The sequence below is a fragment of the Peromyscus leucopus genome, chromosome 13 (assembly GCF_004664715.2).
Source record: "Peromyscus leucopus breed LL Stock chromosome 13, UCI_PerLeu_2.1, whole genome shotgun sequence".
In the NCBI taxonomy this organism is placed as follows: domain Eukaryota; kingdom Metazoa; phylum Chordata; class Mammalia; order Rodentia; family Cricetidae; genus Peromyscus; species Peromyscus leucopus.
The window spans coordinates 8710853-8737476 of NC_051074.1; the positions used below are offsets into that span (position 1 = coordinate 8710853).

General features: G+C 46.8%; 1 protein-coding gene across 1 annotated transcript in view; it reads right to left on the minus strand.

Moving 5' to 3' along the window:
• Positions 1-561: 561 nt before the first annotated feature.
• Hdac4 (histone deacetylase 4) overlaps positions 562-26624 on the minus strand; it is a 275958-nt gene continuing 249895 nt past the window's right edge. The window contains exons 24-26 of the mRNA XM_037210476.1: positions 6337-6473; positions 5400-5541; positions 562-5157 (exon numbers count right to left, since the gene is read on the minus strand). Coding sequence (XP_037066371.1) covers positions 5118-5157; positions 5400-5541; positions 6337-6473 — 319 coding nt within the window. The 3' untranslated portion in view covers positions 562-5117. The remainder of the gene's footprint in view (positions 5158-5399; positions 5542-6336; positions 6474-26624) is intronic.

Sequence of the window (26624 nt, forward strand, 5' to 3'; positions counted from 1 at the left end):
CTCAGGAGAGACTCTGGACTTTGAGACTGTTATAGACTATGGGGACTTTTGAAGTTGGACTGAATGCCTTTTTTTTTTTGTATTATGATATGGCTATGAGCCTTTGGGGACCAGGGAGCGGAATGGGGTGTGAAAGAAAATAGCTCCTAAGGGAATGGCACTATTAGGAGGTGTGGCCTTGTTGAAGGAAGTGTGTCACTGTAGGAGCAGATTTTGAGGTTTCTTTTGCTCAAGTTTCCTTCAGTGTGACAGTCGACTTCCTGCTGCCTTCTGGTCAAGATGTAGCCAGCACCACATCTGCCTGCACCCTGCCATGCTTCCCCGCCATGATGATAATGGACTGAACCTCTGAAACTATAAGTCGCCACCTCAATTAAATGTTTTCTTTTAAGAGTTGCTGTGGTTACGGTGTCTCTTTACAGCAATTAAAAAAAAAAAAAAAAAACTAGCTAAGGCTGAAGTTGAAGTGTTGGAGCCCAGTGATTCCCTGGGCACAGAAGTCGGTCCCCAGGATTACAGGCACACACGTGCTAAGAGAGAGACCACAGCAGAGAACAGAGATGGGAGGGCAATTAACGCAGTCTTTATTTACACCACAAGAGTGACAAGTGTGTGATGTGGTACAGACACTGGACCCGGGAGGTGGAAAGAGGTGACCGCCAGAGGACACCGCCGGTCAGTGAAACCCACCACACAAAATGAAACAAGAATGAGAAAACCAAACATGACCTCCAACCCCGCCAAGAGGAGAAAGCGCCGCCGAGGGGAGGTCCAGACAACCAAAGAGAAAACAGGCTGTTACAGAGTGAAGGTGGCGTGGCTGCGGAGCCCACCCAGCATCATGTCACAGCGCTTCAATGGCTTCGACCACACTTCTGTAGTGAGCTCTTGCTGAGTGAGGTCAGCCTCCTGTGCATACATGGAAACAGCATGTTTAACATTCTTACAGATTGGAAAATAGTGCCTCCTCAGTGGAGTGCACACCCCCAGAACAAGGCCTGTCTGCATTCTGTTCTTTCCATAGCAGACTTTGATCAATGTGAGGCCAGAGAGGCCATCAAGGCCGGGTGCAGAGCATGCCCGGGTCCTTGAGAGGGAGAAATGTTTTCCTCCAGTGCTAAGTATCGCTTAGACCCAGGGCTCACAAAGGCCTGGATTGCTCAGTGTGGAACCCCAGCCCCGTGTCTTCCAGAAGGAACGAACCCGTCAACACAGCTGTGCTGAGACGGGAACTCACCCGACCCCCAGGTTCTCAACCAGAGGCCGGTGACAGCAGGCAGGGTGCACCTGGCCCTGTGCAGGGAGAGAAAAGGAAACAAACAAAACAGAACAAAATCCTCTCAACCAGCTTGAGAGACAGGCAGTAGGGTCTGAATGTGGAGCTTGCACATGGATACAATCGACTCTCTGTCAAAGGTGCTAGGTAAACTCTTCTTAATGACACATGTGTAAGTAGTCCTTTCATTGTTCTTACAATAAAAAGTACAATTTCTTAAGAATAAGTTCAATAAGACTCAAACTCCCCCCTCCTCTCCTTCAAGATTTTGTTTTGTTTTACAGAAAAAAATTTCTGCATCTGCAAACATCATGAGAGGGGAAAGAAAGGCATCGTTTCTCCTTCCCCAGAGCTGCCGAGTTTGGCGTGCAAAATCTGTATACAATATAAAGACATGCCGGCGTACGTCCATGCAACCTCCAGATGTAGGAAACTTAAAAAAATATATTTATATATTTATATCTATATATTTATATATGTATCAATGCCCATAAAATACATGGGCCCAAAGTCTACAAAAAGAAGGATGGAATGAGCACGTGGCTGTGACCAGTGAAGAAGGAATGTTCTGACGGAAAGAAACACAACCAAGTCCATCACCAGTGCTGCGGAGACCACTGCAAAATGGTCCTTCCTCTTGGGGACAGATTTGAAAGTAAAGAAAAACTGAAACACTTTGATAAAGCGGCCCTCGGAAGCCAGAGCCCTGGGATGTCCCTGTGGGTGTGGCCTTGGGAACAGCCGCCTGCTGGTGGGGCATGGGCTCTCAGGGTGCAGCTGGAAGACCCAAGGGTGAGTGAACACCAGCATCCTGAGGACATGGTGTCTTCGGGCTTCCCTTAAAGGGATGTAAAGTGCTTGCCCCCAGCTCCCTTGCCAGCACCCACCAAGGCCTTTGCAAAGGAAGGGAGAAGGTGGAAGGTTCAAGGTCCAGGCAGGGGAGTGCTGTGGTCCTGCCCTGGAGGTCAAGGCCGACCTTCTGCCCTCCCTCTGTCCTGGGAGACAACTCTGGGGAAGGGCCACGTGTCTTCAAAGGGAAGAAAAGGCTATATGGTAGGTAATGCTTTCGGCTCCCAGGGAAGCTGGAGTGAGCTGGCTCCCTGGCCAGGCCCCTGAATCAAAGGTGACTCAATGGGACCAAACTGAGCCTCTCTCACAGTCCCCTGGCCACCGAATAGCCTGTTTGCTACCCATCACCTGAAAAAGGAAGATGATGTGTACCTCCCACGAGTCGTGGCTGGCACAAGAGGGCAGGTGGCAGGGTGTGCAGAAAATGGGCCAAGGCGGCCAGAAGAGCAGCTAGCTGGCCTCTGCCACCATGCAGTGCCACAAGCTGGGAGGGGCTGCAGGTTGGCTCCTTCTGCCAAGGGCCAGAGTAGCCACAGGCAGGAAGGAGTCAGGCATGTCCCAAGACCTCTCTACCCCGCGCTCTGCCCACCATCTTAGCTCTGCACTGACTCACAGCAGCCCAGCCGGCAAAAGTCCAAGAATGTGTGCTCAGCCTGGCTGTCAAAAGCCTGACCCAGTTCCCTTACCCTGTAAATGCCACCTAACTCAGAAACTTAGCTGGGTGTCCCTTCTGAGTACCTCAACTTCCTCTTACCAGTCTGAACTCCACATACTTTGGAATGAAATTGGCGGCTTTAAGTGCTAAAAAAGAAGTTAGCAGTAAAAAGAGTCAGTTGTCATAGAAAAAAAAAAGAGCAAAGACAAAGACTGCCTGTCCCTCAGGACCCTGTGCTCCTCCAGGCTCAAGTGACAAGGGGCTGGTTCAGCAGCCACAGGCTCCAAACCCAGGGCGGTGGCTGCAGCCAGAGTCTAGGCTGCAAGGCTGCAGTGGACACCCCTGAACAGGTGCAGGGCCGGGCTCCGAGCCAGGCACTGTGGACATGCTTCAAAGGTCTTTGGGAAACTAGAGCTGGAGTTCTATTCTGACGGAGTGGTTACAAGTCCACACTCATTAATGCCGACCGCCCTCACGGCTCACACGGCCTGCCCACCCTTGTAATACTACTAGTGTTGCAAGACAGAAGCCCCTGGCTGGGCGGCTCCTGGGGGGAGCCTGAAAAGACAAGGCAAGGGGACCTCGCAGACCTGCTAGCCATTCCCGAGAGGTTCCCTCTGAAAACCAAGGATGACAGCAGCGGTCCTGTGCACAGCAGAGCTCTGCTTGCTGTACAAAAAGAAACAGAACCAAACCATAAAAACAACCTTCAGAGCTATAAAAAAAATGTACAAGTAAGAATTTAGAAAGAAAAGGTTTTAGACATTACCACCTTCAGAAAACTGCTGAATGGTGAGGGAAAAAAAAAATGTAAAATCCACGAAACAATGTTTTCTTCAGGATCTTTTGTGAAAAAATTCATACAAAAATCAACAGCAAGTTTATATCCTTTGCTATAAAAACTCATCAGGTACATATGTGCATGGAGGCTTGGAGAGGGCAGAGGCTTTGTTAGAAAATAATTAAAATTAAAGTACAAACTGGTAGGGAAGTTGCCCAGGGGTGAACATGTTGGTGATCTGGAAGCTGGAGCTCAAAATTCCTTGGGCTTCAATCCAGACCCCAGCCCTCAGCACCTCAGAGCTAACACACATGTCTTTCACCTGCCAGGACCTCTGCGGTCTGGATTTATTATATATATTTATATATACTTTGTCTATAAATGCATTATAAATATTTTATCAAGATCTCATAAGAATCAAGTTTCTTAGCTTGGAATACAGTGGAATATATATTATACATATATATATTTATTTATACCTAAAATTTAAGCAATACTTCATGCTACCTGCTTTTAATGAAAAGCATTCCGATCGTAACACTGCAGTGTGCCTACGACATGCTTCACAACCGAATGGAGATGCTCCACTGCTACGTGACGGATGAGAAAAGAACACTTTGGATCCGTTGAAAACATGTTGGACTTCAAAACTGCCGGCAGTTCGCTGCTTTCTGGAACTACCTCATCTTCCTTAAACAGCGATCAAACCAAGCAAGGCTGGCTGCACTGTGGCCCGGGGACAGTGGCTGGTGCCTACTCTTGTAATGCCAGGCCAGCATCACAGCTCAGCCAGCCGCAGGACACTGTCACACCAATCCTTGGTGTTTTTTTTTTTTTTTTTCTTAAGGCATTGTTCCTCAGACTTCAGAAAACCCAGCCACAAAAAAATCCATCAGAGCAATAAAAAAAGGCACAAACTCGCATCTTCCGATGGCTTCGAGAAGCTCCAGCTGACTCCCAGGCTCACATTTCTGTTCTGTCCAGTTTCTTTTTTTCTTTAAAGTTTCTTCCAACTCTGTCCCTCACTAGCTGTGAACCCCCACAGCACCCACTAAGGTTCACAGGCCAGAGCCATAGAAAACTCTGTTTAGAAAAAAGCTACAAGACGAGTTGAGTGGTTTACACGGAGAGTGTGGGATTGTGGGTAAGAATCAAATGTTAAGCACCAGTTTTAATCAAGTCTTTTCTGTATTATTAGATCTTTGATTTTCATTTTCCTCATGTCAACTCGATTCAGCAACTTTGCCCACGTTGCCACAGGCTTCTTCCTTCGTGGGCTTCCCTGGGGGACCCCACCAGTGTGTGCTTGGCTTTCCGCGTGTCTGTGTGCCTGTGTGGTGCACGCTGTCCTGTGTTCCATGTGATCTGCCACACCTGGGGTTCGTGTGCGTCTCCAGACCTGTGTCCAGGGCGGCGGAAAGGCCTCCTGTTGCTGCTGCACGCCTGGTGTCCCTTGCACTCAGAGAGAGCACCGAGGCAGGACGCAGGAGTGACACGGGAAAGTTTCTTGGCTGAGCTTCAAGACAGACAGACAAAGGAGAGAGCAGCAGCCTGGGCTACAGTGGTGGCTCCTCCTCCATAGGCTCCTCCTCCGACCTGCGGAGGAGAGAAGGGGGTCAGGCCGGGTGCACGGTGGGGAGGCCCTGCGCGATCAGGCTCAAGTTCTTCCCTGGTGGACAGTTCTGGTTGGTGGAGTCAGTGGGCATGTCCACCAGCCGTCCTGTCCACGAAGGGCTAGCCTGGCACAAGGCCGGGTGCACACAGTAAGAATCCGACAGGTCCTCATGCACAGGTGTACCCAGCAGGCCTTCCTCAGGGAGGGTATGGGCAGGCCTTACCTCTTCTCAGCAGGTTTTACGCCTACAGACAGGGAGGCCATGGCGGTGACTGTCTCAGCCTCTTCGGTCTCACACTTCTGCGCCTCAATCAGAGAGTGCCCCACAGTGGAGGACAAGCGCTGCAGGCAGCGCCAGTACTTGCCTGAAGGGAGGGGGAGCACTCAGTGACTTTCCCGCTTCTGCAGGTGGCTGGCTTGGCTCCCGGGTCCCGGGGCCCTAGGAAGCCTTTCACTTGTGCCTGAAAAGTGCCTCTCTGAAAGAGCACTGCCTGGTGATAGCTCACACACACTTATCTGCAGCAGAGGTCACTGGACATGGGGTTGGGACTGTTGTGGGGCCTGGCTCTCCACATTCACGGGACTCTGCCTTGCTGTGGGCAACCAGAAATTCTGGGAGCAGGCGTATGCAGACTTGATGGCACCTAGACTCTCGGAGTTTCCTACCTGGAGTCTTGTAGATGCTAGGGATCTACCACACCCAGATCCAGCACAGGGAGCCCTGCTTGAGCAGCTTTTTAGGGTCAGGGGCATCAGCAGAAACAGCTTTGAGGCCAGAACTAAATGGCCCCATGCAGACCTAGTAGAAGCCTTCAGGTGTGCAGATCAGAGCCCAGGCAAGGAGTGGCAGGTGTACCTGGGGCAGGGTGTTGCGTGGGCGCCTAGCTCTGTGCCTAGCCCTGGGGCTTTCTGCTTGAATGGGAGATGAGTTCTACCCTATATGGGGTACCTCTGGCCCAGGACACAGACTTACAGTTCAAGGTACCCTGGTTCTGGGCATCAAAACTAAGTAACTTGGGATCATTGGTGTCCAGATTCTTTCAAACCCCAATACAGCAGGAACTAGTTCTGGGAGTCTCTACTAGCTTATCAAATACCAGGGAAAGAGAGGCCTTGTGTTCTTGCCCTGGGTCCCCAGGATCACCTGGCAAGTCACTTACTGTGGATGTCCATCACTTTCTCCATGGAGTGGACAGCATTGGCATTGGGTCTCTGCTGCAGAACCTTTTCTGGCAGAGGCTCAAGCTGTAAGAGAGAAACAGATATATTATGATGGCGATGGACAGCATATAATCTGTGTATGTGTTAATCTATGTATGATCTGTGTATTTGTTAATAGGTGTCCAGAGACAGCACTTCGCTCCCCAAGATACAGCAATTTGTAGGGAAGATACAGAAACTCTAAAAAGCCAACATGACTCCATACTTTTTTTTCTCCTTAGGGTTCAATGGATTGTAGTCATGGCTTCCCAGGAGGACAGACCCAGGAGGAGGCTGCACAGAGAACGTCAGCTTGGTGTCATCGTTGTGTACCACTCAGAGCAGAGAAAGAATGATTAGTTGCTGAAGCTACACTTGTATGACCTGGCCTTGTAATGCCCAAGATCTCCAATACTGCTTTTCTCACACACGTGGAAGATGGCGGCACATGGAGGGAAGTGAGTAGGTCTCTCACAGATGAAATATCTAACAACAGGGTAGTAAGTAGGTAGCAGGGCCCCAGGGCAGAATCACGTCTGCAACAACAGCTATGCAGAAAGGCTGTTCTACAGATCAGGGAGAACACACAAAAGAGAGAACTAGAGCCAGGCCAAAAGGGGAAGCTGATCTTACCTCAGCTCTGGGTGGAAGCCAAAAAATAAAGTCACCCTGAATTTGCCCTGGCCTCAACCTGACTGGAGAGCTGCCATGTATAGTTGCTGGGCTTCCTGATCCAGGGCACCTGGCCAGTCACTGCAGCCTTCTGTGAGACATCCATCCCCAACCTGGCTGCATGTGAGCACTGCCAATTACATGGCAGGAGGCAGGAAGTGTGCCCTTCTAACTGAAGACAGCATTCAACATGCCATCAGGAGCCTGGGTGAGGGGAGCCAACACGGCACCCTCAAGCTCTTCACCAACAAGAGACAAGGGCTGAGGCCAGGCTGGTGGGAAGAGACTGGAGAAGCTATGGGGACACCAGAGAACACAGAGGGTCCACCTGGAACAGTGCCCCATAGCCACAGCTGGGCCAGGCTGAGCACTGGAATAACACAGCGTGGAGTCAGTACCCAACCTATAACCCGAGCATAAACACAGAAGGAAGGAAGAAAGGAAGTGTGTGTGGGGGAAGACAGACATTCCCGATAGAACTGCTAATGATCCCAGGACGTCACCTTCCTGCTTCTCCACCTCCACCTCCCACAGGGGAACAGAAGTGACTGCAAGTAGAGGCTGGTGACTGAGGTGAAGACACCACTGTGCAGCCCCGAGGACACCTCCCTCCCATGCCCACCACCAGCAAACCTCACACTTACTTTCACACTGCTGGGAGAGGAGGGAGGGTTTGCTTGGCTCAGGGCTCGAGGCTCAGTAAATCCTGCTGGGAGGTGCAATGGCAGGGACAGCCACACCGGCCCTCACTCGGGCAGTCAGGCAGAAGCACAGGTGAAAACAGGACAAACTTGACCCTCAAGCCATGCCCCTAGGGCCCTACAGCCAAAGGTCACACAGCTTCCCCAACAGCATCAAACATACAAGTTTGTAAGGGACGTTTCATACTCACACTGGCCAACATAAACCAGAACGTCCTGAGGTCATCAGAGCCAGGAAACGCAATGGGAAGTGGCACAGGCAGGAGACGAGGGGTGCAGAAGGACCAAGCCCAACACTAGATCCTGGGGGGGGACGGAGGAAGGGCCCTGTGTAGCACTGGTGACATCCAGACATACCTGGAGTTCTGTGGACAGCCAGAGGAGAGCTGTGACCAGCTATGACAAGGCTCAGGCAGTGGGGAGGCTGGCAAAGGGGACGTTTCCGATCGGTGTGTGGGAACTCAGGCACTGACACTAACACCTCCCCTCCCCTCCCCTCCCCAAATAAAAAGTGCATTTGGATTATCAAAGACTGCAGTTATAGCTGTTAGATGTGTTTTCAATGGCGAAAGAAAGAGATCACTGAACCTGACCTGGCAGACGGGGGGAGCCAGTGCTAGCCCTGTGTGTAACAGCAACAACCAGAACATAAGAAGGTAAGCTGGGAAGTCCAAACGCTGATGCTATAGCTGAAGGGACGAGGCAGAGCAGAAGCCCGACGGTGCTCGGGAGAGAGGCCCCAGCAAAGTCCCCAGCTTCTAGGAATGAGCATCGGAGGAAGCAATGACTGATGTCTTCTGCTGCGGCTGAGATATGTAGGTTTAAACTAAGTCTCCACCGCTCTATTGACCAATAGACTCAGAAGTCAGATGTGAGGGTGAAAACCTGCTAGATCAGAGAAGCAACCAGCTGACCTTGCTTTTTGGCCAGAGGTGGAGCAAGAGATGCGTCTCTTCACTGGTCTCAAACCCAAAAGAAGCGTCCAACTCTAGTCTGGCCCTTTCCTTCCTTTTCATCTTATCTATCCAAATTCCTGGTTTCTAGGCTAATTCCAGTCAGCTAGTCACTGGCTCCATCCCGATTCACGGTTAACTTTATTAACAGTCTCGGAGTGTCACAGTGTGATCAAATATCCCACAACAAATGACCATGGACTCTCCAGAGCTGGGAAATCCCAGGCTCAGGCAGGGAAGAGCCCCGCAGGGACAGCCAGAACCAGAAATCTAAAGGTATGCTGGAAACAAACCTCAGAACATCCGACTCAGGATCGTCAAAGTAGCTAGGGAGAGCAGGTCCCTCCACAGTCGGGGCAGTGGGCCATACACAGCTTTCCGACAGCAAGGGAAGCCAAGGGAGCAGCGTGAGATCTCTACGTGCCAAGAGGAGACACTGGCTACCCTGAATCGTATGCCCAGCGAAGCTGTCATTAACAACAGGCTGGAACAAAAGTATCTCCCCCAAAACCAAGTGGGATGTTGTCCACGCCTGCCCTTTTCCTAGAGAAAACCCACAGGATACTCCTGAGACACAGTAAGAATGTCCTGCAGGAAGACAGGAAATGAGGGATAATGGGGGAAGAAATCGCCTGAGTGCAGTGTGGCCCAGACCCAATGTGGGTGACACATGACAGCAACAAAAATGTCTAGTCAGTGAAATTAAGTAAGTCAGAGTGAGGCATGCAGCCTGGGAGGGGCTGGGACTGGGCTGCCAGTTTGGCAGGAAAACATGTAAGAGCTAGTTAAATTAGAATTTCTAATGAACAACAGTTTCTTAAATATACAGAGGTTATATGTTCACCCTGGAGATCCTGGTGAGGCCACTGCGGTCCAGGCCCTAGCTAACCAGGAATAACGGCACCTCCAGACTCTGCTGAGGATGCTGGCCCATGGTGAGGATGCCAGCTGCACATCTTTCAAGTGGGCACTGGGAACACAGGGAGTTTCGGGACCCCTCGATCAGATCACATGAAAAGATGGCAAGGAAGGAGAGCTGGGAGCTCCAAGACAAGCCAACAGAGAGTCTGGAGAAGGGAGTGGAGAGCTGGGAGTGACCTGGGTCCCACCTACAGCAGACGGCTGGTGTAGACAGAACCCAGCTTTGGGCTGTTAGCAAAGATGCATACGGAATCTAGGAGGACGGCTGGAAGCCAATGACAAAAACAAAGGTCGCTGGGCACAGCTGACCAAAGGAAGGCTGGGTGGCAACTTAAATGTTTAGCACAGAGATTTGAGGGCTGACTGTGATGGATGTAAACTCTGCATGGCAACAGCAGAGTTTCAGTTCATCCAAAAGAACAGGATGGCTTGATTCTCTACCTTTTAGAAAACAGTCTTAAGATGGGTAGTACTGAGAAGAGATGCAAAGAAACGTCCACCATGGTGGGCGATAGCAACAGGCATTTTTGAGACACAGAAGACAAATAGACCAGGAAGCAGGGGTGACTAAAAGATCGGCAAGCTTGTTTGGTGGACACATGTGATTCCAGAAACATGTGGAATGCCTGTGCTGACTGACCAGGGTAGTAGACCATCCAGCCACCCCCACCAAACACATCTCCTTTCTGTATGACAATAGTCTGTTAGGAATTGGCAACAGAGACCATGAGTGCTCATGTTCTCATGCCTAGAACTCATGGGACAGAGACTCAGTCACAGAAACCAGTAATTGGGGGTTGGCGAGATGCCTCCGTGGGTAAAGGGGCTTGCTGTAATCAACCTGAGTTCAATCCCTGGAACCCCCTTGATGAAAGAGGACTGATTTCTCGAAGTTGTCCACTGACCTCCATATGTGCTGTAGGATAGGCAGGCAGGCAAACAGGTAGACACACAGACAGACAGACAGACAGACAGACACACACACACACACACACACACACACAGACTGGGGAGATGATTCAGTGGACAGTGTGTGTTGTGTAAGCATGAAGACCTGAGTTTGAGTTTATGCCCCCACCAGCAGATGGCATGGCAATGTTCCTTCCCAACAGGGACTGATGTTTGGTTACATGGGGCCTGTGGTGGTTTGAAAGAAAATGGCCCCCAAAGGGAGTAGCACTATTAATTAGGAGGTATGACTTTGCTGGCCTTGTTGGAGGAAGTGTGCCACTGTGAAGGCACATATGCTCAAACCACGCCCAGTGTCTCAGACCACTTCCTGTTGCCTGCAACTCAAGATGCAGGACTATTGGCTCCTTCTCCAGCACCGTGTCTGCCTGCATGGCTCCATGTTGCACCATGATGAGAATGGACTAAATCTCTGAAATGTAAGCCACCCCAACTAAACGTTTTTCCTTTATAAGAGTTTCTGGGATTATGGTGTCTCTTCATAGCAACAGAAACCCTAACTAAGACAGTGCCCAGGGCCCTTTGCGGATGGGAAGCAAGGACAGAACAGAGACCCTCAGATACGGGGCCATGGTTGCAGCACAGACACATTGTTAGTGTCATCACTTAAGACAATACCCAAAACACACATTTCTCATCACGTTGGAGCACAGTGTGTGCCAACAGTGCACGCTCACAAGGTTCCCCAGAAGGCTGTAGAGGTTCTTTTAGAACCCTGGTTCCTCAGCTCTCTTAGGTCTCCCTTGTACCAGACTTTCCCCAGATTAAGGTCAGTATATATATATATCCAGGGCACCGTAGGCCACATGCTCTGTTGTGTGCAGCACGGTCACCATGCTAACAGCCTCTGTGACCCCCCAAAGTCCCCAGCCACAACCCTCCATCTTCAGTCACTGTGCCAGCTTGCTTCTTCACCAGTGTCTCAGACTTGCCTCCCACATGTAATGCTCAGTGCAGTGGCTGAGCAGACCACCCTGACACTCCAGGGCTCCCTCCCTGCAGGAGTCCATGGAGAATGGACATGGGGCCAACTGCCATCTGAGCTGGCCATATGTCTGCTCTCTGCTTGTGCCAGCTGCTCTGAAATCTTTCTCAACTGCTTTTTCTTTCCCTTTTCTGGAAACTATTTCCCCATGAAAGCTGACATGAAAACTGGAACGGAGGAATATGGTGGCCTTTCAGCAGTCCCCAAGAAAAAGGGCACAGAACAGAGAGGGCCCATCCTCAGTGATGAAGCTCCTATGTGTTCCCTTCAGAAGAGAGGAAGGATCAAATTGCATTTGGACACTTGGGATCTTATGATGAGTCTGCTATCCAGGCATGGTGTCAATCTGTGAAGACAACAGTGTTCAAAGATTTTTTCTAATGCTACAGGTAGAGAGAACACTTCATGAATGACGGCTCTGTTCTGGGGATGGAAAGGCTGGAGCACAGGGAGAGTAGTTCCACACATCTCAAGATGCCAGCCCTGTCCTGACAGTGGTTACGCTCCTTTGTTTACCACAAGTGCTTATCAACTGTGGGTTTCATATGGCATCTAAGGTTTAAGGTACAGTCACATCTACCTGTCATCCACACTCACCCCTCCACTTCAACAGTGGCCCCCTTCCTCTTCCCTAACCTTTTCCCTGTCCTATCCCATTCTTACTGTTTCCAGATTTCACACGTACAAAAATGTGTGATGCCTGTTCATTCCACTCCACGGTTGTGTCTGTTTGTTTGTGCCAGTACCATACTTACACCAAAACTGGGTAAGGCACAAAAAAAAGAAAAAAAAATCAAAAAACAAAAACCAAAAAAAAAAAAAAACAAAAACCCAAACAAACAAACAAACAAACAAACAAAACATTGCAGGCACATCTCCTTGATGAACAAATATGAATGCAAAATACTGGGGGAAAAAGTATAAACTTAGTTCAACAGCACATTAAAAAGATCATACATCACAACCAAGTCAGATTCATTTCAGGCAACCAAGGATGTTTCAGTGTAGATAAACTGGTAAGTGTAATATAGCAGAGAAATCACACAATCATTTCAATAGACGCAAAAAAAGTCTTCAGCGAAATTCAACATCACATCCTAATAGAAGTGTAGAAAAAGCTGGAACAGTAGGGTAACAATGTCAACACAATAAATCCTATGCATAACAGCCCCACAGGGGGGACCACCACTCATTCAGATCAGTGTTCAGAATCTTAGCCAGAGCAACAAGGTAAGAGAAAGAAATGCAGAAGATACAAATAGCAACGGAGTAAGTCAAGTTATCCCTATGCCTACAATACTATTCTATGCTTTAAAAATTCTAAAGACTCTACCAAAAAAAAAAATCTTAGATCTGATAAACACTATTGGCAAAACAGGATACAAAAATTAACACAAAAATCAATACTTTTAAATATACATGAACAAATTTGCTGAGAAAAAAGTCTACTCATAAGCCTGTTCAAAAATAAAAATAGAAATAAACTTAAGATGTGACAGCTTAGATAGCTTCTATTATATCTCATATTAAAACTTTAGATTAAGGTAAGAACCCAACAGCAAACCACAACCCAATTATCTGTTCACCTCATTCTGCCATTAAACAGTGACACATAAGCACTTCGACGTCTGTTCCCAGCAAGTACAGTGTATTGGACTGAAGAGAAGCTCCTGTTTTACTTAGTTTCTAATACTGAGTTGAACTAGATATGCCCGTTTGTGTAGGAAGCACAGTTCTTTTTTCTGAGCTAGCTCACTGTACTGGCCCTATAAGAAACACAGTAGAGGGAAAGAGGCCTGTTTCTCAAAAGCAGAGTGTTTTTCTTGTAAGGCCAACTGGGGTTCAATACAACTTCCTAAACGGAGTTGAATGACATTCAGTTTCAAAGCTTCTATTGATCCCAGTGTTACTTTCAGCCACTAATTCGGTACACGAACTGCCACTATGAGCTATTCTGGCCATAAACAGTGCAAATAGCACTGGTCCTCTTTCCAGAAACTTAGCTACAGTGTATTGGAGTGAAGAGGAAACTACCTTGTTACTTCCGTTTCATACTGAGGCTTCTGAACTAGAATATGCCCCGTTTGTGTAGGAAGCACAGTTCTTGTTCGTGAGCTAGCTCACCTGTACCTGGCCCATATAGGAAACACATAGAGGAAAGGGGCTGTTTCTCAAAGCAGAGTGTTTTTCTTGTTTGATGTGAGGATTGTGTGTGATATACGTGGTGTTCCAATATACAAACTTATTACCTAACAGAGTTGCCGTAATTTGACATTCTACCGTTTTCAGGGTATCTAAGCGATTTACGAGTGATCTTTTTTCGAGGAGTGTGGTTAAATGCAGTCCCTATCTAATTCAATGACATTCCTATGCCAATCGGAAACTGAGCTGGTGAAGCACAACAGGAACCGAACGTAGTCAAAGGCTACTCGCTCTTGAACGATGAGTAATCCGGATAGTTTGTTCGGTACTCGCCCCGAGTATCATCTCTATGAGACACAGTGTAGGCAAAATCAGTGTCAGGTCTTCATGTCGTTGTATTTTTAAAGGCTACTTATGGCATTGGAAAGTGGCTCTATTTACCATGCATTCTAGGGAATAACAGCCTGGGTATCTATTATGGCAAGTATGAAAAGAGAATGACTCCGTGCTCCGCTACTTACTTAGTTTTTCTGTGAGACAGACCGTAATATAGTGAAAATCACATTACACTAATCTAGTGACAAGTCACAGGCGGCTCCTTGGGATGGTTCGCCAGTGCTCCGTATAGGGAAAAGCACGGCGTGTCTTGTTGATTGAGTGATGCAGAGTGTGACAGTTATCTAGCAACATTCTGAAGCTAGCTGGCGTCCACTGTCTACTGGCCCCCTGACCAAACAAGGGGTATTAGGACGCACGTACTAGAGGGAAGAGTGAGGTGATTCAGGACGGTATTCGCTCATTCAAGGTCATGAAAGCCTAACCGGGGTTGGTTCTGCGAGTTGGCAGTCTCTTTTTTCACTGCAGCCAGATAATTGCTGCTCCGCAATCCTCGCATGCGCTGCAGGAGTACGCCTTCTCTGCACATATGAGCTGCTTCCTAACTCGGGCGTGACAGGTAGTCCTTGGTGATGCTGTTATAGTCAGTGCAGTGTTCGCCACAGTATACTTGGACTCTTCCTTTTTATGGTTGTAGTAGCAAGTGACAGTGTTTTTGGCCAGTCATAGTGGTGTCTAAGCTGGATTCAGGAAGGATTCGGTGTGGGCATTGAAGGCCAATCAGAGGAGGGCTCATTTTCATATAGATTACTCAGGCAGGCTCGACCAGATCTGTGATGTGAGTTATTCTTGTGTTTCTCCTTGAGTCCTCACTTCAGCACAAGTGGCTAACCACGTCTGATGCTTTCTACTTCGTGCAGAATGCTCAATGTCTCTCGCGCGAGCAAGAAGAATCACATTCACTGTCTTCACAGATGCGAGCGTACAAGACAGAAGCTCTCTCTTGTTTTAGAGGTTATGCATTTCTGAACTTAGCCTGAGTGCTTCGAGACTTGGATATTGGGCTCTCAGCCCCCGTTTGTGTAGGAAGCACCAGTTCTATATTCTGAGTCTTAGCTTCCTTGGTTACTGGCACTCTCGCTCCTCTACTATACTCAGTTAGAGGAAGAAGCGAAGGCCTGATATTCCTTAATAAAGCCAGAGTGGTGTTTTTCCTTGATGTAGAGCTTCACTCGTGTCCATCACAACCAACTGCTTAAAGCCGACGCTGCAATTGATGACAGTTGTGTTATCAGCAGATTCTTCAGCACTACGTGCTGTGGGTCTTTTGGCTGCAACTTAGAGAGTAAGCCAGCATAATGACGTTGTTCTATTACTCGGCAGTAGAACCTACTATGTACAACTGTGATGTCCACATAGCGCGTGTGGTTGTCTCTCTGCTCTTAGCTACTTCTTCTACCTCGTGAGATTGACTCTGCACGAAGCTCCTGTGTTTTTGAGTTAGTTCTAATACTGAGGGTAATCAAGATTCGCATAGCTAGAGTGTCCAGGCTGTCCAATTCGCCCCGTTGTTGATAACGGGCACAAGCACGAGTCGTCTTTTTTGTTAGCTGATGCTCTCACTGGATACCTCGACTTAGTATACAGCAAGCTTAGATGGGTGGCTAGAGAATTTACTGAGCGGGGTGTCCCGACCCGCTTCAAGTCGGGGGCCTGGTTCTTCCTGCTCTTTTATCACAAGAAGCTTCAGAGTATTCGTTTTTGCTCTGTACGGGCGTGGTGTTCTCAATAGCAAACTTCCACCACCAACGGAAAGTTACGAAATGATTCAGCTTTCATTATGGAGCGCTTACTTAAGTGCTCATCTACTCTGAGTGCTTGCCATCAGTCTCATCTTCCACAGCGGTGGGAAGTACACTCTTGCTTGTTGCTTATTTGTGCTCTCGTCCCTCCTCTGCACGTGAGCAGTTGCTATACTAGTCCCCCGTGTGTTTTTCTCTGGCCAGTCGAGTGTCTCATTTGGATCTTGAGAGAAGAGGCTCCGTGAGATTATATCTTGTTTCTTCATAAATCTGTACGTTATAGAACTAGGATCATGCTCGGCATCGTGAGGTTAGGTGAAGCACCTTCTTATTGTTCTGAGCTAGCTCAGCGGTCTGCTAGAGCCTCGTTATCAGCCACACTAGTGCCTGTGAGAGGAAGTATGGCTCTGTGTTCTTACCAATAGCAGTGGTGTTGTTCTTGTGACATGAGCGACCAACTGTAGCTTGTGCCACTACAAGAATCTCTAGTCTCACGGTCGGAGATGTTGAGATGTAAAGTCATGAGTTTCAAGTTTCTTTGCAGTGTGTGCTCCGCTTGTGTTTATCAGAATGGGTGTGTGTTGCAGAATCATTTCCGCGACGTACTGTGTAACTCATTCCTTGAGTTCGGTATATGCAGTACGAGGAATATGTGCTCAGTCATAGTGTCACTAATACGACTAAAGTTATAATTCCTTTGCAAAAATGCTTAATTAAGCAGCTATCGGTGCTGATTGGATGAAGTAGAAGCTCCTGTTACTTATTTCTAGAAGGATCGAGTTGCAGCTTGAATTGGACTCGATGCCCCGTGTGTGTCAGGATAGCGCAGTTCTTGTTGTGAGTCATGCTGACAGCCCTAACACGCTCTCAGTAAAATTTGCCGTTTTCCCAGGCGTAGTAGCCAGAACCACGCAACAGGAGAGGGAAGACGGGCCTGTTGCTCACACAGGCAGAGCTTATGTCCTCTCTGTCCAGAGGCCAACTGGGGTCAATACAACTTCCTAAACGGAGTGAATGCTGTCTTTGCTCAATGTGTCATTTTAGTTTTTATGCTTATTTATAGTGTTTATTCTCGTGTTGTTTTGATAGCGCTACTTTATTTTGCTTTGTCTTTATTCTGGCCTATAAAATACAGTTAAAGTTTTAGCACTCGATTGTCTGTTCCTCCAGCAAGTACAGTTGTTTATGGACGTGAATATGATTGTATATATTGTTTTATTTATATTATTTCTTTATATACTTTATTTTTATACTTATGATTATTTGCCTCTTGTTTGTTTGGTAAGTGCACTATTTTCTTTTGTTTTCTCGTTGACAGCTCTTATCTGTACTGGTCCTTATTAGTTAAACTCAGAGACTGAATAGTAAGGGCTGTTTTCTCAAATTGTCCAGATGTCTGTGTTTTTTTTTCTTTTTTTTTTAATGTTATATATTTTATTGTGTGTTTCAATACTCAATTCTTACTCTGTGAATTTTTTATTTTTTTTTTTTTTTTTTTTTTTTTTTTTTTTTTTTATGTTGTATTGATTATTCTCTAGTTTTTCATATGTTTCTCTAGCTCATTATTAGTTTTATTTTCAGTTGTGTTATGATATCTTCCTCAGCCTACTTATTTTTTTCTTTTTTATTCTCTTTCTCTTTAATTAATAATCTCAGTGCATATATAGCAACTCCGCTTTTTGTTTTTTTTCCCTATGAAGTATATGGATTTTTGTTTCTGGATTTATTGTAAAGTCTTCCTGTCTTTTTACTTGTTTTTCTTTTTAAACTGAGTTGATAACTAGTATTTGTCCCTCTTGTTTTGTTAGGTAAGTGCATCTCTATGTGTCTTTTTTGTTTTCTATGCTTGATGTTTCTCTATTTACTTGGCCCTTTTATAGTAATACTCTTGTATGAGAAATGTAGTGTCTTTGTTTTTCTCCATATAGTTTAGTGTGTAGGTTCTTTCTAAGGCCTCAATCTGGGCTGTTTTTTCAATTTTACATAACTTTCTCTAAACGGGTTGATATATATGTATCCTCAGTTTTCAAGTATCTTAGTCATTATATTTTTTTTTTCTTTTCTTTTAAAGGTACGAACTCTAGCACCTTTTATCGTGTGCTTTTTTTCTGAGTCCATATATCATGCAAAATTTTAGCCTGCTTCTGTTCCTCTTATTGCATTATACGTAATATTTGTTTATATTTGTGTATGAGTTTAGTTTCTTTTTTATTTATGTTTCTAATTACTGTGTTGATGAATCTTTATTATTATGCTCTCTCGTTTGTTTTAGTGAAGTTTACAGTTCTTTTTTTGTTTTTTGCCGCCACTAGTACTTCCTGCAGTGGACTCCTCAGGATATTACTGGAAAGACTGCAGGCCCGTAGAGGAGAACCGCGGCCCATGGTGTTCTGCTCAAGAAAGCAGAGTGAGTGATTCTAGGTGTGTGCATAGGCCGAACCTTGCGGTCTTCCCACTCGCAACTCCTAAGCGAAGGATTACTGCAATCGCGTTAATAGAAGTTCGACACTGCGTGCTCACTTAATGCCCATTAAGTTTGTGGTCATTTCTGCGGTAATGAGACAGCACTGTGTGTGCTCATTACTGATAGGGTATAACCTGAGTTAAATTCACTCGCTTTTGTACTTATTGCTCAACCTGGCGAAGATCTCACTCATTGTATGTGGATGCAAGACTCTCTCTTGGTGTGTGTATTAGGTTTCATCAAGATACTAGAGTGTCGTATACTACCTGTGATGAATGGTCTCTTTGTTACGAGGAACGCACAGTATTTTGTTCGTGATGGCGTATGGTCTCGACTATCTTATCTGGGGCTAGCACCTGGTATAAGAGAATCACTAATAAGAGGGTGGAAGAGACGAGGGCCCTGATTTCTCAAGCGCTAGATGTGTATCTCTCTCTCGGTCGATACTGGTATTCCATGATGCAATAGCTACTATGCTAACACGGGAGGTGTGAGGATGACACTTCCTCTGTGGTTTCACAGTGTCACGCCTTCTCTCTAGTACAGCTTTATCATCTGGGTCGTGGGAGGAACGCAGGCACTATTTGTTCGTGAAGTGAATGCGAGGCGGGACAGTCACACTGTGGCAAATGAGGCCACTGTGGTGTGTCTGTTGTAGAAGCGCACCTCTCTCGTGTAAGATTAGTCGTGCCAGTTAATTGACTGGATAAGGCTCCTGTGTTTTATCGATTAGTTGTCTCAATACTTGGGTTGTGACCTATAGTTAGGTCACGTTGTTGGTAGGAAGCACACTTCTCTGTTATGTACTGCAGCTGATGCTCTCACTGTGAGCTGGCTCCTGGATACCTCTAGACTAGGAGCACTTGTTATGATCACAAGCCAACACACCCAACACACGAGCGCATGCTGCTCGTACAGCTTGTGCTGAGCCTTTCGCTATTTGTTACTTACAGACAGGGGAATCTGAAACGACCAAGGGCATACTGGATGGTCTTATGAACATGCCTTGTTAACATTATGTGTATATGTCCTCCTCTCCTCCTTTGCATCTTTCTAGCACAAGGATTATGGAATATCTGGGGCAGGACCCGTGATGTGTCCGGGGTAGAAGACATGCGCTGTCAGAACATTATCTGAGGATGGTGTCCTGCACCACTCCCTACCACCTCTGTGGAAGGCTGGAGTCTCATGCCTGTGCAAGTGGATGATGGCCTGTTCTGTGCTAAAAAGTGGGACGAGTAGTGTTTTCTGCAGATGGGTGTCCATGCGCCAGACTTGGGGGTTCTAATACAACTTCCTAAACGTGTGATATGGACATGACATTGACTGGATATCATGTCTCTCTCTGTGGCGTGTAATCAGTCTCGTACAAGCCTCGTTGAAAGTACTGTATTCATGACTAGCAGCGGCTGCTGAACCATTAGAAGACCACTATTCGCTAGGCCATCTCATTGTGCACGAATAGACCTATGCTGTCTCGGCTAATAGCTTCGTGTGTGTGTTCTCTCTGGCACAGAGTGTTGAGCATTGGTTATTGGACACTGAAGAGCATATGTCTCACTAGGTTGTTGACTTAGTTCTCTACCCTCGTGGATGAAATAGAATGCCCCGTTGTTAGGAAGACAGTTGTCTATTCCTTTCGCGCTAGTCTCCGGACCATCTACTCGCCCAGTTTAGGCAACCTCATCGATAGCCGCTCATAAAAGGGGCGGTCGGGTTCTGTGCAAGTCAGGAGTCGTTGCATACTTTTGTTTTATCAGTGGGATATAGTTCAAAAGCGTCGTGTTTCAAAACTAATATGAACTTCCCTTATACGTGTGATGGTATTGGCTTGCTCTATATATCGTAGCGAGTGCAGTTGTGAGAGTGATACTAGCGTCAGTTCAGTGTTATTTTCAAAGTGAGACACAGGTCAATGCCCGTGCAAACTATTGTCTTTATTTGCGCTATTCTTACTTAAAAAGTAACTCTAGTGGACCTGTAGCTACTTCTCATTCTCTTCCAGCAAAAACGGTGTATTCAGGACTGAGACGAGCGTTTCGATCGTTAACTATTGTATACTCAGTATACTGTCTGTAGGCATCTCGAAAGGCAACGCTTGTTCAATACTACGTATGCCCGCGATGTTTGTTAGGAGCACAGTCTACTTGTTTCTGAGCTAGCTCACGTGTACTGGCTCCTATTAGAAACACAGTGAGGGAAAGAGGCCTGTTGCTTCAACAAGCTAGTGAGTCGTGTAGTATAGTGTCATATGTTAGTGTGAACTCCTAACATATGGGGAGGTGTCTCTGAATGATAAACTTCCTAAACGGAGGGACGTTGTTGATGAGCATATTGCGTAAGCAGTGTGATTCTCAACTCCACTTGCCCTCTGCCCTCTATTAAGCTTGCTATCGTGTGTCTATCTCAAGAGGTGGACACGCACGAGCCCTAATGTGTCGCTGTTTGGTCGTGGCAGACTCTTTAATGGACTATGCTAAGGATCGATGGGTGTTGTTCTACTTTTGGTGACGCATTGAGTACAGGTGTTATTATGGACTAGAATGAGCACAGCTGTCTCGTTTATCGTAGCTCTTCTGAATTGTGATGCTGAGACTTGACATACGTAAGAAATCTATCCCTCGGTGTTGTGGTACAGAGTGCCACTCGCAGAGGTCTTTGACTTGGGGTGTCCGAGCTTAGGCTATTGGCCACTGGACTGCTCTCTCTGCTTAGTAGATACCCTAAATGTGAGGGGGATAGACAGTAAGCGACTCCTAGCTTTTCTCTCTTGAAAAGCGGGGGCATCTTTCTCAGTCCTGCAAGGCTCTCACTTCGTGCTTGTCAGCTCACGATCGTCCTAACGAGTTGGTCTCTAGACTACTCTCGTCGTTTTACTGTCTCGTAGGCCATTAGCGTGGTGCTATGGCAGTGCAGTGCGTTTTCAAAAGACCAGATGTCCATTGATGGGTGTAGTGGTCACCTTCGCGACAGCGTAAAATATTAATCAGTGCATTAGAGATAATATGTCTATCCTCATATGGTCTCAACTGTTCCTTGCATAGGCGTCACCAGTTGTCTGGGGAATGATCTGAGAGAAGCTTTCTGTTTTACTTAGTTTCTTAAACATGTATAGTATGAACTAGATTTGACCAGCGTATGATTATGTGGAAGCTACTCCGTTCACACATTCCTAGTGCCATGCTGAAGCTAGGCGCACTGTACTGGCCCGATAGTGTTGTAGTAGACGTAGTATGTGAGGTAGTGTGTTGCGCTGTGTTTGTCGAAGCAGGAGTGTTGCTTTCTCTAAGGCAACTGGGGTTCAATACACTCCTAAACTGGTGTGTGTAGTGAGCATCTTCAGTGTTCAGCATTTGTATATAGGCATTACTAGCTCTAGAGAATGGAGTGTGAACGAAGAGGACCTTATTTGCTGCTTATCTGTCTGGGTCAATAAACAGTGGCTGATCAAGTGCGCACATCGCGGGCTTCGTTTCTGGAGTGTCCTCGCACGCTCTCAAGATGCATACTCAGTTTATTGAACTCGTAGGCGCATGAGCTCGTGTTTCTTGATATCTTAGTCTCTTCTTATAAGAGAGCGATGAAAGATATTGCCCCGTTTGTGTAGAAGCACGTTCTTTTTTTTGGCCATAGCCTCTACTCGTACTTCGTGCCCTAATCGAATACTACAGTAGAGGATTACCAGTAGCGTGACTGCCTGCTGTTGAAGTACCCCTGTTTCGTTCCCTACGCACGTGTGTGGATGTGATTTAACCTGAACTTGTTAATGCGCAGCTAGGTATCGTCTGGGTACCATTCACCAATCTACGCTAAACATTACTGTTTAAATGACATTAAGTTTCAAGTTCATAGCATTTCTAAGAGTGTGTCGTATTGAGGGTCCGGGCTGTATGAACAACCTAGCTTTTCTGGTCGCTCTATCTCTCGCCAGTTGATTCCGCTACAGAATACTGGCAAGGCTCGTTGGTACGTCACCTCTTCCATGACGCATGCTGGCGATTGAACGCAAGCGATCTGTTATGCGATGTGAAGAGTAAGCTTCCTGTTTGATCTAGTTTCTCTTCTTTTCATATACCTGATGGTATGCTGACTAGATATTTCTTCCGAGGTCTGTTGTTGTGGTAGACACTATGTCACCCTTTGTGGTCTTGTTAATCCTAGTTCAGCCTGTTCTATCGCCTAGTTGTGACTCTGGCCCTCTCCATACAGAAACACACAGCTTATAATGCGGAAACGCAGGGTCTCTCCGGCGTTTCTCGAAAGCCATGTGGTTCATGTTTCCTCGATAGAGTACCCAACATAGGGAGGTCTTCTCAATTGACAACTTCTATAACGAGCACCTTGAACAGATGATCGCTATTCGCTCCAGTTGACGCTTCTTTATGCATTCAAGTGTGTATTCTTCGTGGGGGATGAACTTGCTAGTATACTGTGGCGCTTGTGGTGTGTGACGCTGCGATAAACAGTTGCATTAAGTTGAGCACTTGCGTCTCGTTCTCATTTCATAGTAACGATGTTTCATTCTGATCTGATGGAGGAGATCGCTGTTGTGTACTTAGGTGTATCTTAAATCTCGCAGGGGTTGAGAGCAAGTGAGATATGCTTCCCGTGGTCGTAGTACTGGTCTAGGTTGCCCACCTTATCTTTATGCGTCTTGGATGCTTTCGATGCTTCTGTGTATGATTGGTGTCGGCTATAGAACACTGATACGATATAATGGGAACACGCTAGGTCCTCACTACCCTTCACAGGTGCATGAGATTCTTGCAAGCCGTAGGAAGAATGTCTTGTCTCCCTCGTATAAGTCTTCATCTGAGGGGTATCATGATTATCAAACTTACTAGAACTATGATGTGTGAGGGATGCTCTCTCGCATGTTTCATATATCTAGCATTAGAGTTCTCTTGTCAAGGGTAAGAGTGCACATCATTAGTCTGCGGCCCTTCCATTTAGGTTGATATAGGGCGCTCTGATGGTTGTGTTCTGATGTTATGAAACGAGTGCGGCATAAGGCACTGCGGGTGTGCTGGGTATAACACAGGCCAACAAGTACGACGCTTGATTGACTATCTTCCGCATCGAGAAGTCCCCAGCAAATATGCTCTCACGTTGAGTTTCTCCTAATGACTGTGGTTTGAATGCACTAGAGACTAGGCCCTCCAGGGTACTTCGTGTAGGGAACGTCACAGTTTCGTTATGTTCCGACGCTTGAGCTGCACTCGTTTACTGGCCTCTGGATCAGTGTTTTTCCTCATACCAGCTGATCGAAGCACTGACTAAGAGGAGAAGAGCACGGTGTTGTGTCAAATTAGCCCGAATGTTTTCTTGGTACGGGAACTGGGAGGGGCTCTTCGATGTCCATCTTGCGTAAACAGGTAGTGCGATAGAGAATTGCATCTTGCTAAGAGTCTAGCATTAAGGTTTATTCAGAGTAAGACCAGCACTATTGTGCTATTTCTGCCACTAAAGTTGCAAAGAGTGCTGGCGTGTTGTTCCCGCCATGTTCTCATGTAGTGAAGGGCAATATCCTGACTATTGAAGAGCTCCTGTTGGGTCTTGAGCGTATTGAGTCATGTGTACTAGATGAGTGTGTAGGGTTTAAGATATTCTCCTGATATATTGTGTAGGGTCTCTACTTAACTTTTGTTAGGAGACACAGTATATTTAGTGTACTTGGTTTCCCAGCCTTACTGAAGTAAACACTCAAGCTCGAGGTAGAAGAGGGACTGCTCTTCTTGCAAAAGCAGTGTAGTGTGATCCTTTTTCTATGCTCTCTTATCACGCGTCTGCAACTTGTGCTAGATCGAAAAATACCATTCTCAGAGAAGCGGATCAAGGACAATGCACTTTTGAATACATTCAGTTTCTACGTGTCTACTCTAGCGATTATATTCTGCTTGGGTCAGTCTTGAGCGAACTTCAAGTCACACTAGGAGCACTTTACTATAGTGCTGTCTTCTCTGCACATAGCGCAGTAGCTCAATAGCACTCGTGTCGCTCGGATCCACAGACACCCCGCCTCACAGCCTGTATTGCGCTCGCTCAAGAGGCACCTAGCTGTTTGTACTGAGCTCTGCTGTTGACTCACTGAGGGTCGAGACTGAGTTGCGCCGCAGGGTTGATAGTGGGGCTCAGTGATATAGACGATGTGCTTATCTGTTCTGAGCATAGCCTCACGGACTAGCAAGTGAGCGCGGGTGGATCGCCTCCGAGACTTTAAGTAACACTAGGTAGAGTGCAGAACTGAGGGCCGTTTTCGCTGCACGAAAGCAGTGACGAGACTGTCCTTTTCTGTAGAAAAGAGACGCAATTGCAGCGAGGTCCAAGTAACTCCTTCGCAGCTAACGCCTGATCACTTGCCGACTATCCCCTGACTGAGCATTCAGTATATTCAAGTTCTGAGCGTTTTGTTAGTTTTATATTCGTAGTAGACAGCACTATTGTGCTGAAGTGCTCGCCTCTGAGAGACTTGCCTGTCAGAGGGTAGTCTAGGCCGACCTAGGCCCGCGTGTTCGGAAGCATAGACGGGAACAGCAGTGTATGGACTGAGAGAGAGCTCTGTCTCTTATCTTAGCCGGTTTCTACCGTGCTGCGTTTCCTTGGACCACTTAGAACACCTCTCTTCGCCCGTTGTGTAGGAAGGCGACAGTTAGCTATGTATGTGAGCAGGCATCGCACCCACATTTACTCGGATGTAGAGAGAGACACACCACCCCAAGCGTATAGAGGAAACAGTGCTTCCGTGTCTCTTCGCAGAAAAGCAGTTGAACGCGCGTTTTTATATTTGTAGAGGCGCGAACCTCCGGCACGGGGGTAGCCATAGCAGTTTCTTATTATCTCAAGTAGCTGTGCCAGAGAGGTACTTTCTCTGTCTCCACGATTTCATAAAGATTAAGTGTATGTCGCGATGAAGATTTCGTATGAGATTAGAGCAGCACACTAGTTGTGCAACCTTTCTGGGCACTGCATAAAACAGTTGCAATCAGTAGTCGAGGTCACAGTCGGTTGGTCTGCAGCCACATGCACATGTGACAGTATTGGCAGAACTTGAAGAGAGAGCTACCTTTCTCTGCCCTAGTCTGCTAAGTATATAGAGTTGATCATAGATATGCGCCTACCGATTTTGCTGATTTGGAAGAGATCTTTGTGTTTTCTAGGCTACTCACGTTATGAAAATAATTCGACTACGTGCTTGGTCAGCCCTATATCATGAGGTAGCACCTAGGGTTTCAACAGGGAATACGAGGTGCAGAGCGTATATCGGGGGCGATGTTCTTTCAAAGCGAGTGTTTGTTCTTTGTAAGGCCAACTGGGGTTCAACACTTCTAAATGGAGTTGATGACAGTTCAGTTTCAATTCTAGCATTAGGTGTACTATTCGAGTGCCAAAGCCAAGGCCAGGGTGAAGCCGTGTCACAGGAACTCAGGGATCACTCAATTTGTCGCTTGCTATTCTGGCAATCTACAATATCACGTTGATGCGCAAGTGACCCTCCGTGCTGTCTTTTGCAGATGTACGACGTGGTATTTGGACTGGGAGAGTTTGGCTCGTGATTCCTGTTACTCTTAGTGTCTTTCAATACTGCGCGTGAAGACATAGCATAATGCTCGCTGCTTTATGTAAAGGCAGATGATAATGTGCTGTTAAATTGTCGAGTCGTCCGCTCCACTCTACGTGACGCCTCGAGCCCTGATATGGCAGACCAGCTTAGATGGCGAAAAGGTGCTAGCTTTTAAATGCAGAGTGTTTTCTTTGTAAAGACAAGCTAGAGGGACTAGTGCTTTTCGAATACAACTTCGTACACTCTGTGTAGTTGTAATGACCAGGTCTCGTTATCATGTAGCTTCTAGCATTTCGCAGTGTAGTTATTCAAGTACTCAGGCGGCTGAGTTCACCTCCTTATTTGTTTTGGTTCTCTGGTGTCTTGGATATTACACTCTAGTTGTCACATAGCACTCCAGCTTCTTGCCATGCTGTGAGATATTTTCAGTTTTCTGCGAATGCTGGAAGAGTAAGTTCTCTGTTATTTACTAGTGTTACGTCAATACTCCGATTCGCAAATGAGGCAATTATGTGCTCCCGCTTTGCTTTCGCTGTGTAGGTCTGCGAACTCGTCTGTTGTCATTATTGTTATCATCAGCGTAAGGCAACGATGTCATGCTCGGATCTCTGAATATGTGCTTGTAATTGGAGTAAACACAGATAGAGGGCGTATAAGAGGAGCCTGTTGCCTCTAAAAGCTCGAGTGTGTTTTTCTTGTAAGGCCAACTGCGCGTTCAGTATAATATGACTCTCTCTTATCA